The sequence below is a fragment of the Myotis davidii genome, unplaced genomic scaffold, assembly GCF_000327345.1.
Source record: "Myotis davidii unplaced genomic scaffold, ASM32734v1 scaffold473, whole genome shotgun sequence".
Taxonomy (NCBI): domain Eukaryota; kingdom Metazoa; phylum Chordata; class Mammalia; order Chiroptera; family Vespertilionidae; genus Myotis; species Myotis davidii.
In genome coordinates this window covers 111,195-123,605 of record NW_006284843.1, presented here as the reverse complement: position 1 = coordinate 123,605, position 12,411 = coordinate 111,195, and the positions used below count along the sequence as shown (strand labels likewise).

Below are 12,411 nucleotides of genomic sequence, written 5' to 3'. Positions count from 1 at the left end.
TGATTACCTTTGATTAAGTTCATGTGTGTGACCCAAGGTTAAAGACACATTTCAGAAAAAAAATGATAAACAATTGCTCCGTTTTTATTCCATGTCACCTGTAAATTGCTAACTCAGGAATTACGACATCTTAGATGATAAATGATTCAAAGTACTAATTTTATTTGTTTTTTAAATTTCTTGTATTTACCAGGTGGCATAAGGAGAATTTAAAAAAGAAAGAAAATTATTTATATGGGAATTTATTTGTCAAACTTATTAAAGTGAGGTCCACTATTAATTTATGCTGAGTACATCCTTAAAATCAACCATTTTATAGAAATCATAACAATGATGGCTGAAATCATATAATGTCATTTCACTAAAAAAAAAAAGAACCAAAATAGGAAGGTCAAGAGCAGTCAGAAGGAACATTTTTGAATATTCCTTGTGTTTCTAGATCCATTAAAAACCTAAATTTGTAATCTTCCTATTCTGAAGGTTCTCTATTCACAAGGTCTCTGCCATTCTTGGCTTTGGGATTCCAGTAGCAGATGAGGTGATAGAGGAGGCAAGTGGTACATAAATAAGGAGGCTCCAGATATAGAACTGCCCCTCAAACTAGTGAGTAAGCACTAAGCATCACACAAACCAAGTGCTGCTTGAAAAGAATTCTATCAATAAGTAAAACAAAGCCTGAATTACATCAACTTATTCAGCAATATGGGTCGTGCTTGTTGGCATCTATATTCTTGAAATGTTATGTAAATCTTGTTACTTAACTGTTCAATATTTGTAGCTAATTTTTCACTATAGATTATAAAGTCCCTTAAGGCAAGGACTATGCCTGACATTTTCCAGTTCCCCAAAATGACGTATACCTAACAGGCAATACATGATACATGCTAGTTCTTTTGAACTTTTTTTTCTAAAATGTTCTTTTTCTCAATATCACTTGTTTAAAAAACAAACAAACAAAATAAAACCAAAAATAATCTACCCTGCAAGTTCAAAGATGTTGTTGATGAGGTTGGCTCGGTCTTTGTCACTCAGGACGTAAGGATTTATTTTCAACTGTTTGATTAGTGCATTCCAATCATCATCTGCATAATGTACAATATAATAGCCAGTCATGTTTGTATTGACTTTGATCCACTGTACTTCTTCTGTAAGATTGATGACATCTAATATAGATAAAAAAAATGAGAAATAGAGAGAGAGAGAGAGAGAGAGAGAGAGAGAGGTAATAGGGTAAGAAAAAAATTAAATGCTTTGTTTCAAAGTTAATATGGTATATTTTTATATTTAATTATCCTACTAAGAAACAAAAACTCTGCCTTTTAATGCTGTTATTTTCACATTAACAAAGATTGCCATTCACTCATTTAATAATTACTGGTATTTATTTAATGGTGAACAAGGTACTTATGTCTCTTCCTGCATAGATCTTACAGATTACTGTAACCAGGTAGGTAGAATTCATATAAATGTTATTGATGGAAAAAGAAAATATGATATTCTATGGAAGTACATAGAAGAAATGCTTCATTCCCTAGGGAAGCTAGGAGATTTCCTGGAAGAAATGACTGTTGAGACTTCAAGATATATAGATGTTAGCTAGGTAAAGAGTGTTCAAGACCCAGAGAGAAAGTATACATGGTGTCCATGCACTGAACTGGCTCCCAAGTGCATTGTGGCTAAAGGAGAGAAGGAGGGAGAAAGGGAAAATGTGTGTGGGGTGGGGCAGCAGGGGAAGATCATGAGAAAACTACATAAAATGTGTTCTATTGCAGCCTTTGTCTTTATGTTAGCAAAGGAAGAACAAATAAAGCCATTTTAAAAAGTCACGTAATTCAAATCTAGCAAAATAAACTTTAGGGAAGGATTAATGTCTCAACACGCACAAATAAAAAATTACTGAGTGAAAATAATAGAAAAGTGATTTGCATTTTTTTGGTCCAAACCATTACATATATAAATGTTGACAGAATTGTTAGAAATTTATGTGGAATGATTTCAATTAATTTATAAATAATAGGGAGGAACAAACTATATGACTACAAAAATGTATTACGACAAAAGCTAACTACAAAATATATGTAATAAATTTTAAAGTCCTTAAAAGTACTAGTCAAGAAATGTCCTTCAATATCACTTGTTTAAAAAAGGACATGATTTGCAACAAGGACATGATTTTAATATAACAGTTGAGGGTATACTTCTAAGTGCCTTAAGGTTTACTATTTATTAGAATACTAGAGGCCCAGTGCACCAATTTGTGCATGGGTGGGGTCTGGCGTGGGGAAGGGTGTATGCAGGAGGCAGCCAATCAATAATTCTCTCTCATCATTGAGGTTTCTCTCTCCCTCCCTCTTCCTACCTCTCTGAAATAAAAATATATTTTTAAAAAATTATAAGAGCAACACATAAATAGACTGCAAGACAAATATCTCATGATCATATCAATTGATGCAGAAAAAGACAGTCAGAATAAGATAAATATCACATGATCTCACTCATATGTGGAATATGATGATCAACATAATTTGATGAACAAAGAATAGATCGATCTAGAGACAAATAGTAGGGGAAGTGGGGTTAGAGAGCAACTAAAGGACTTGTATGCATGCATATTAGCATAACCAATGGACACAGACACTGGGAGTGGGTGGGAATGGCTGGGGGGGGCGTCAATTGGAGGAAAAGGAGACATGTAAAACTTGAGAAAATAAAAAAAACCTCAATGAAATAAAAAAAATTATAAGAGAAAGAGAGTAGAGAGGTAAGAAAAATAATCTAAACTCAGATAATAATAGCACTTTGGGGTATATTTCCTGCCAAGATTTTTCCTATACACAATTTAATTAACGTAATACTCCATACTATGGATCTATATATATGCATTCATTTTTATACTTCATATTCATCTATCAGATTCCACCCCCTGCCATTATTCCATTGTCTTCCTATGCAGTATTCAAATATCTTCATAATAAGTCTATTTCAAGGCCTACTGTAGTTTAGGAGTTTCCTATTTGGAAACAGTTAGGCTGTTTTAAAATTTTCACTATCATAATAATGCTGTGTGAAGGTTTTTGAACATATATTTTAGAAACACTCTTAAGTCCTTTAGTGTATGACATCTTAGGGTCTATCAACTTCAAAAGCATGAATTATTAAAATTTATCAGATCAGATTCTCTTAATATTTTATTTATTCTACTGAAACTATAAAAGATGTTTAAGATGGAAAAGACTTACATTCTGATTTTGTCTTAACATGATATATCTCAGACAATGTATTTTTCATTTAAAAATTCCATACTAATTTCTGTTTTATTGCTAATATAGCAGAAAAATCAATTATATTAATATAGTCTATTCCTTTTTCTAGAGCAAAATGAAGTTTAAAGGAATAACTGTGATGGCAACAGTAGCTGCTCCAAGTTGAAGACATTTTTAACAAAACTATGACTAAAGAAATGAACTTTATTATTAGCTAATGCAAAAATATCAACACTCACCAGGTCACCAAACACAATTTTCTACAGATCTTTTATCAAGAAAGGACCTTGGGGAGGAATGAAGAGCTCCAACTCTTCCTTTCTCTTAAAAGGAGGCAAGTAATGACAAGTATGGCATTTTTCCCACTGGATGGATGCGAGAAAATATTGAGAATGTGGCCGATAAGCAAGCAACTTGCGTGTTGTAAACCTAGCCAAGTCCAAATGGTAGAAAGGAGAAATGCAGCTGGGAGTGTACTTGAAATTATTACTGTCATCTCGATGACAGAATATAAAGCAGTACAGCCAACAGCACAGAGAGGAGAGCTATCATTTAAAGAGTCAACATGTTAGTCTTTTTCAGGTCTTCTGAATGATCCAGAATAGCAATCCTTAAAACCACGGGTATCAAAAAATAATAGCTTTGCTCACAAGGGAGGTAACTACATCCTGTAGCTCAAATGTGGATGCGGCTACCCTCATATGTTTTTAATTTATTATAATCATTAACAGATTAACAGTTCAATTTTCACAATCCATTGAGTAGTAAAAAAGAATGAGCAATTCCAATGTTAAATGGCAGAAGCCCAGATGAAGTAATCTAATATTGATTTTAAAAAGCCATGTGTCCATGAGTTATGAAAATCAACTACTGTTTTATAAAGAAACATTACAGCACAAAAACAAAAATCATGTTTTTACTAGAAAGTCACAAAATTTCCTGTGTAGTTTGCTCCAGAGGACTAGCACAAGACATACGGCTGAACTGCATCCCCTCTTGTTCAAAAGCATTCCTTTCTGCAAAGCTCCTTTCTTCTCCTTTATTTTATTAGCGGGGGGTTGGGGGGGGGAGGGGCGAGAGTAGAGAAATGCACATGATAAATATCTTCATTCTATGATTTTCCTTCTTCTTTTCTCCAGTTGCCTCTCACTACAATGACATGTTTTTTAATTTCGGGGAAATATTTCTGGCACAGTGATATCCCTTTAGAAACATGAATGTTTCAAGTTAGATTTCATATAAAAACTTCCTATAGTTAACGAGCTTAGAGGTCTGAGTAAGATGTGGATTGAGACTGAGACAGAGATAGAAGGGGGATGGGGGAGGAAGAAAAGGGAGAGGGAGACACATTTTTAGTATAATCTTCTCAATGTGTAGCTTGAAAAAAAAAGGCCCCTTTCAGATCTTTTTATTTTTAATCCTCACCGAGGACATGATGAGAGAGAGAGAGAGAGAGAGAGAGAGAGAGAGAAACATCAATCAGTTGCCTTCCGTACAGATTCTTGAACCTACAAACCAGATATGTGTCCTGACCAGGAATCAAACCAGCAGCTTTCGGTGCACAAGACGATGCTTAGCCAACTGAGCCGCTCTGGCCGGGCCTTCTCAGGCCTTCTTCTGCACAACTATTAATTGTTCAAAATTCTTGTACGCAGGAAAGTGACAAAAATATTAACCAAATACAGTATAACTCTTATATTTGACTGAACTAATGGACTATCCCTGGAACACATGGGACTATAATATAGATTTAACAGACTACCAAGATAACACCCTGTACTAAAGTCATATGACATAAAATAAGCCTTTGTAGCCACCGCCTCAGCTACATTTCTTTTGAGAACAGAAAAAATTAAAATAAGAGTGATTCTCACTGAAATATCAGGAACCAAGAAGAGCCAACTGTCCCTTAGGGTCCAACATTTTTTTGTGAGGACAGAACATTTTCAATGAGGACCCTCAAAATCCAAAATGCCAGGGATGAAAGCAGCAGCAGCAACAGCAGCACGGGAAATCACACAGTTGAGAAGAGGAACCAACAGATACCACTTTCATCATGTATTGGCACAGTTACAGCTCTAGATTAAACCAATTATATTGTAGTGCATTTTGCATATTTTCCTGTACCAACAGTATTTTGAAATGAAAGGAAACAGAAGATATAATTTCATTAGGCTTTGAATGCTCTTTTCCTAGAACTTTTTACAGTGAGATTTGAAATTGAGTCATTTCATTATAGACAAGGTTTATTCATTCAATAAATGTTTATGTGCCTATTGGGTGTTAAGGTTGCAAAACTGATTCATATAGTCATGATATCTACCTTCAATAGGGGACATATCTAATGTGGGGACAGATACTAGTATAAGTGAAACAGTACTTAAAGTATACAAAAGTAGAGAAGTAGAGAACGTTATTAAAGCACATACTAGTAAGTAGGGCCTCTAACCTGTCTTGGGGTGGGGAAGGCTTTCCGGAGCAAGCAATGGGTGAACGGAGATCTGAAGGATGAATAGGAGTAAATCAAGGGAGTGGGGAGGCAAGAGTTTTCTTCCAGGCGACAAAACAGCATAAGAAAGACCAGCCAGAGACAAGAGGAAGAATGGCCTGTTTGAGTTGCTCAAACTATTTTTGTGCGGGGGAAACACAGAATGACAGGTAAGGGCTGAGGAAGAAAAGGCTATAAAGAAAAATATGAGCTAGACTTTGGGATGTGAATCTCAAAGAGTTTAAAAGGCTCACATGTAAACTGAGATAAAAGGTAAAGGGTTAAAAATAAATCAGTTATCTTATTGTCCAATTACTTCTAATACCACCAAAAATTTACAGATTACCAGGACGTTTGCAAAATATCTTTATTGGTCTCTTTCAAACAGGGAAATGAGATTATTTCTTCTCTCTTAGGTTAGAGAATATCCTTGCAGGGCTCACTTAAAGTATGCAGATTTGTTTTCTGGCCGGTATTTCTAAGTGGTTAGAATGTCAGCCTGTTCACAGAAAGCTCCAGATTCGATTCCAGTCAAGGACATATACCTGGGTTGCAGGTTTGTTCCCTGGTCACAGTGAGGATGCATGTGGGAGACAACCAACTGATGTGTCTCTCTCACATCGATATTCTTTCTCTTTTCTCTCTCCACCCCCCCACCCCCCACCCTTCCACTCTATCTAAAAGCAATGGAAAAATAGTCTCAGGTGAGGATTAACAAACAAAAAAGTGGTGAATCAAGTGTCCAATAGTAAAGAAAGATTAAGTCTATCACTATATATATTAAGCTTAAAAAAAGATACAAAAATCGCATGTACACAATGACATCAACTAAGTAAAATATACTTTTAAATGACTAAAAAGAAATAACATGAGAGTAGTAATGATAGGGTGAGAAGATTTGTTCTCTTTTTCTAGATTTTCTGTAATGTGGATATATTATGTTTAAAGTATTTCTTTTTAGTAATAATATCAATAATAATAGCCAACCCTTATATAGCACAAAACATATGCCAGCTGTTGTTCTGGGTGTTTCATATAATTGAACTCAATTAATCCTCATCATAACACTATAAAGTAAGTATAACTACTAGCTCCATTCCAGAGCTGAGGGAATGAGGTTCAGAGAGGTCATATAATTTACCTAAAATTATACAACTGAGCCAGGCAATCTGGTTCCAAAGTCTGTTCTCTTAATCACTAAGCTACACTGCACTCTAAAAAACACGGGATTGAACACCAGATCCAAATTCAAACAAGAAATTTTCCCTTTACATAAATCTAGAGTATCACTAATGATTCCTGAAGACCTCAGAAGCCATATATTCTTTCAGGGTGTAAATTAAGAGGACACATGATGTGGCAGGATACATAGAGGTAGTTAACAGATGGTCAGAAACTACATTTCAATTGCATTTTATAGAGTCGTTGTGCGTCAGCATATATAATTTTTACATTTTATTACCCCTTCCTTGCAATCGTAATGTTTTGCCCCATTTTTTCCATTACCAAAAAATGTATACTATGTCTATAGGACATCCTGTAAAAATTATTTACTATAAATCTAGGTCATCAATCAACCTTTAATATGCATAAGCATCATCTAGGGTGCTTGTCCCTAGATAGCAAACAGCAGAGCATCCTTTAAAAAAACTCAAGGGGCCAAAGAGACACATGTGGCTCGCGAGCCGCAGTTTGCTGACCACTGACCTAGGCTATAAAGTTATAGCATTTGTTATTTTCTACCAGGAATGCTAGCACTTTCTGTGCAACTTTTTATACCTTATGTTACATGAATAAGATAAACCAATTTTATACATGGTAGATACATAGACCCAATCTCATTTTAGTCACATCATGTATAGATGACTCACAAAACCAGCTTCGAGAGTGTGTACACTGGAAAGTGTAAACTCCTTTCTGCTGCTTAGATATTTTAAAAATATGCTGCTTCCAATTTCTTATACAGAAAGTGTTAAGTCAAACCTGATTTCTTGTCCAGAAATGATACCAATTGCTGTTTTGAATAATTTCTTCCCTCAGTGACAAAGGATAGTGGAATATGCCACAGATAGCTATAAAAAGAAAATATTGAAAGATTATTACACTTTCTAATATTTCAGTCAGTTACATATAATTTGTCCATTTTTGCTTTATTGTTTTTGGGGGGCAGGAAGATGAAAATTTTCAAGATATTTCCAGAAAGGGGTAATCTTGTTAATGTTTTATAAGAACCTATGGCCCTGGCCAGTGTTGCTAAGTGGTTAGAGTGTCAGCCTGCACACCAAAGGGTCTCTGATTTGTTTCCCAGTTAAAGGCACATACCTGGGTTGCAGGTTCAATCCCTGGACCTGACTGGGGCTCCATGGGAGGCAACCAATCCATATGTCTCTCTCACATATCTTTCTCTCTGTCTCTCTCTCTCCCTCCCTCCCTCCCTCTGCCTCCCTTCCACTCTCTCTAAAAAGTAATGGGAAATATATCCTCAGGTGAGTATTACAAAAATATATACAAACCTATGATTACAAAACATTTAAAAATACTTTAACCTGAGGGTCCAAAGAGATGGTAGGCAGAGAAAGTGGGCGTGTACCTTGCATCTGAAGGCTGGATTTCAGGCTTCATATTTAAAAAGAATCTTTCTTGTTGTATAAGAAGCTCCTTTCCCTTTCTTTGCACAGTCACTAAAGGAAATCCTTTCTGCAGGGTCCAGGTTTTCATCATTTTCTTGACATCTACTGTTTTGTTTGTGACCTATAAATAAAAGAATAAATTTTTGCTTAAAAATAAACAGTTTAAAAACTTAACAGTTTGTATCTTTTCCTCTTTCTGTACCACATTTTATGAAGACTGCATTTAGAGTTAATATAAAGCAGCACAAATGCTGAGCTGAATTTACATTTCTAATATAGGTAAATGAGCAATTGCTAAAAGGCAAGTGACCTGGGACAGAACTAAGTGATAACTAAAGAGCATGAGAGAGACACAATGTTGAAAAAGCAGTAGATATTATCAACCAAGTGTTCATTAAAATCCCTAAGGCGGTATAAGCACTCTTTCAGTCCACAAGACTAGCATTGAAGGAGATTGAAAAACTGCTAAAACATAATAAAAAAAAAGATTTTTGAAGAAAATATAGTAATATACATTAATTTGGAAAAGACAATTTTCCTACAGAGTAGGAATGGAGATTAAGATGTAGAACAAAAATGGTCGCACAAGGCCACACACAATTTTTCAGTAATTAAGACTACTACTTCCATTTCTTTCCAATTCTTTCTATTAATGTTTATATCTTAAGCTCTATCTCCCTCTTTCTCAAATAACTATCTTTGTTACCACAACTTACTTATATACTTGATAAAAATATAAATAGAACTCCTCTCTTCTTACTTCAAGCGCCCAAGAAAACACCAGGTCAGCCACTTACCTCATTAAAACTATCCCACAGATCATCACTTTGAATGGATGCATAGCTATGCTTTTGCAGGTAAAGAACAAGAGCACGTTGAAATACATCTTCACCAAGATATGTTTTCAGCATCAACAAGAGAGAAGCTCCCTATTCAAAAAGAAAGAAGAAAAAAAGTAGAAAGGGAGGAAAATAATAGAACACAATATGTAGAATGGAGAATCTAAAATTCAAAATATAGTCAATTTAAGCATATACTTCCATATATATAAAGCCTAGTTATGATACACTGCTATTTGGTCTCATATAACCACATGTGGACTATGTTCAAATTGTCTTAAAATTATTTTAAAAGATTTGAAAATAATTAATGGAGTAGATTCCCATGTGCATTAATTCTACTATGAGCCATTTTGTGTGGTCTGTCAGTTACTCACTGTTTCAGTGTTAATGTTAAAAAACTAAGCAATTATAAATATATTTTTAACAGAAAAACATGCCAAATATTCTGTGGCATCCCCATTTTTATCCCCAATGTTTAAGGTACCAGTTCAATTCATGGGCACTCTACTGGGGACAATAAATTAAAGAACTCTCAAAAGTCTCTCTGCTGGGACTACATTAATTTCCAATGTTAGTATATCATGTCGCTAAAGTAACCAAGATCTCTCTTCTTCCTGAAGAGTCACTTCCAATATGTTTGTAATGTTGAATGTATAGGGTAGTAAGTATACACTAATAATTCAAAATCAGGCATGCACCTATTAAGGTCACATTATAGTCACTGATGCCCACACACGTCATCACTCCCACTCTTAAAATAACAACCACCTCGTTTGTGAAGCCTCCAATTTGAGATAAAAATCATATTTTTCTATCTTCAAAAGCAATTTATATCACTTCCTGCATCTGCTATAGATATAGTTATTTCTTCTTGTAGAATGTGTGCTTGTTCAGGGGAAAACTAAAAAATTCAACTCCAATGACTAAAACAAGCCTAGTACACAGTAAGCATTCAAACAGTTTTTGAATGAGTTTCACTTCTGATAAAAATGTAGCAATGTCAAGTCATTAAGATTACCATACACACATTAACTGAATTTAATATCTATTGCTTTCTCTGGTGTTACTTGTTCTATAAATTTAAGTACTCACTCTTTTCCAACATTTCCCCTTCTCTCCTATATCACCTACTTTCCCTCTCTACTGTAACTTTCCCATTAAACCCACAGACCCTGTAATATCTCTCATTTTAAACAAATAAAAGATGTCCTTCCTTTCCTTAACCTCAGGTCTCCTCTAGTTACCTCTTGTTCTCGCTTTGCAGTAAACTCCTCGAAATAGATGTCTGCATTTGCCATCTCCATTTGCTCTCTTCCCATTTTCTCTTGAGCCATCTTCCAATCATCACTCCACTGGAAGTATTTTATCAAGGTTTCTTCAAGGTGAACTTCATAGTGTCAAACCAACATCAATTCCGTGGCTCAACTTACCAAGTACTAATAAGTGGCTTTTGCTATAAACCACTCCTCCTGAAGGCCTTCTGTACTTGGCCTTGGGAAACCACTCTAGATTTCCCCCTTATTCACTGGCTAAACCTCAGTCTCTTTTGCTGATTCCTCCTCACTTTCCCAAGGACTAAATTTGGATGTTCCCTGGCATTTAATCTTTAGACCTCTTTTCTTCTCTCTCTCCAAATTTTCTTCCAGTTGATCTCAAATTTATAGTTGATCTCTAACCAGACTTTCCCTCTGAATTCCAAACTCACACCCAAATATCTCAAAAGCTGAACTTTTAATTTTCTTCTTTTCCCAAATCTACTCCTCCAATAGTTTCCCCCAATGCAGCAAATAATAATTCCATTTCTCCAGTTGTTCAGGCAAAATCTTGAAGTCATCCTTGATGCCTCACTTATATTCCACATGTAACGCATTAGCAAATTCTATGGGATTGACATTTACAATAAATTCCATTTTCCTCCAAAAAATGTATCTTCATAATCCCAGGCAAAAATACTCTACCATTCCTTTAGCACATATTATCTCTTATTGCTTCACAAGTACCCACCACCTAAACTTTGAGTTTCTTGATGACATGGACTTGGGAAGACAGATCAAATAAGTCTCCTGTTGGGGCTGGTGCCCACCACTCCTGCAGGAGATGGGCAAACACGTCTCCTTCATCCCACTCTGCAGGCACACGACCCTGCGCCCCATAGAGTCCCAGACAAGAGCTTTGGTGGGAGACAGGCTCCAAAGGTCCCAGCTCTGAGCAGCACTCCCTTCCCCATCTGTCTGTGGAACTGAGCTCAGTCAGACAGGGCCACCAGGACCCAGGAGGACAGATCAAAAGAGACTCCTGTTGAGGGTGGTGGCAGCTGAGGCTGCGGGAGGGGGGCAAGACTAACCCCTGTTCCAAAGCCACATGGCTCAATGACTGGCAACTGCTTCTCCAGAAAAAGAGCACATCAAAGTTTCCTGTTGCATGCAGCCCACAGACCTCTCCTCAGGACTCAAGCTTGGTAGGAAGGTGTCGCTGGTAGTTGGAAGTCTGGGTTAGTGCACTCCACAGGCTGGTGCTACAGGAATAGGAGTGCTGGACCCTGGTGCCAGAGTGCGGTGTGGGATAGGGACTCAGCACAGGGACCTCAGTGGTTGGACCTCCCAGATCTCTCCTCAGGGCCATGCCACCCAGATCTTTTCTTTATGGTTCCCACAGCACTGAGTCACCTTCCCTCTACTGGAGCCCCAGGTGAATGTCTGAAAGCAAGATCCTGTGTGTTGGCCCTTTAAAAGAACACCAGGGTTTCTAGAAGATGCCCTCCTCTTCCAGGAAGACAGTCCCCACTGATTTTCACTGCCAGATGCTATCTAGATTTCTCTTCCCAGCTCTGATGCTCTGGGCTGGGGATCCTGGCATGGGTCTGAGACCCCACACTCTTCAGGGGGATGTTTGCAGCCAAGATATCCCTGCGGCTTCTCAGCTGTAGCATCTCCTCTTCTTACCAATCTTTATGTGGGCTTCTTCTGTAAATCCTTGGTTATAATACACCTATTCAGCTGTTCTTCAGTTGGTTATTCAGGTTGACAGCTCTACAATTTACCTGTAAATCTGGTCTGGTGCCGGAGGAGGTGAGAGTAGCTTCCACCTACTTGATAGACATCTTGGAATCTCCTGAACTTCAATTCTTTTAATATCTGTTTGCTTACTTGTTTTGGAAATTCTGACTTTGGAATATACCTCAATCCTGA

General features: G+C 36.6%; 1 protein-coding gene across 1 annotated transcript in view; it reads right to left on the bottom strand.

Annotated features, from left to right (window-relative positions):
• Positions 1-12,411, bottom strand: part of LNPEP (leucyl/cystinyl aminopeptidase) — an 85,507-nt gene that overhangs the window by 17,288 nt on the left and 55,808 nt on the right. The window contains exons 9-12 of the mRNA XM_006755121.2: positions 9,179-9,310; positions 8,342-8,502; positions 7,735-7,823; positions 980-1,163 (exon numbers count right to left, since the gene is read on the bottom strand). Coding sequence (XP_006755184.1) covers positions 980-1,163; positions 7,735-7,823; positions 8,342-8,502; positions 9,179-9,310 — 566 coding nt within the window. The remainder of the gene's footprint in view (positions 1-979; positions 1,164-7,734; positions 7,824-8,341; positions 8,503-9,178; positions 9,311-12,411) is intronic.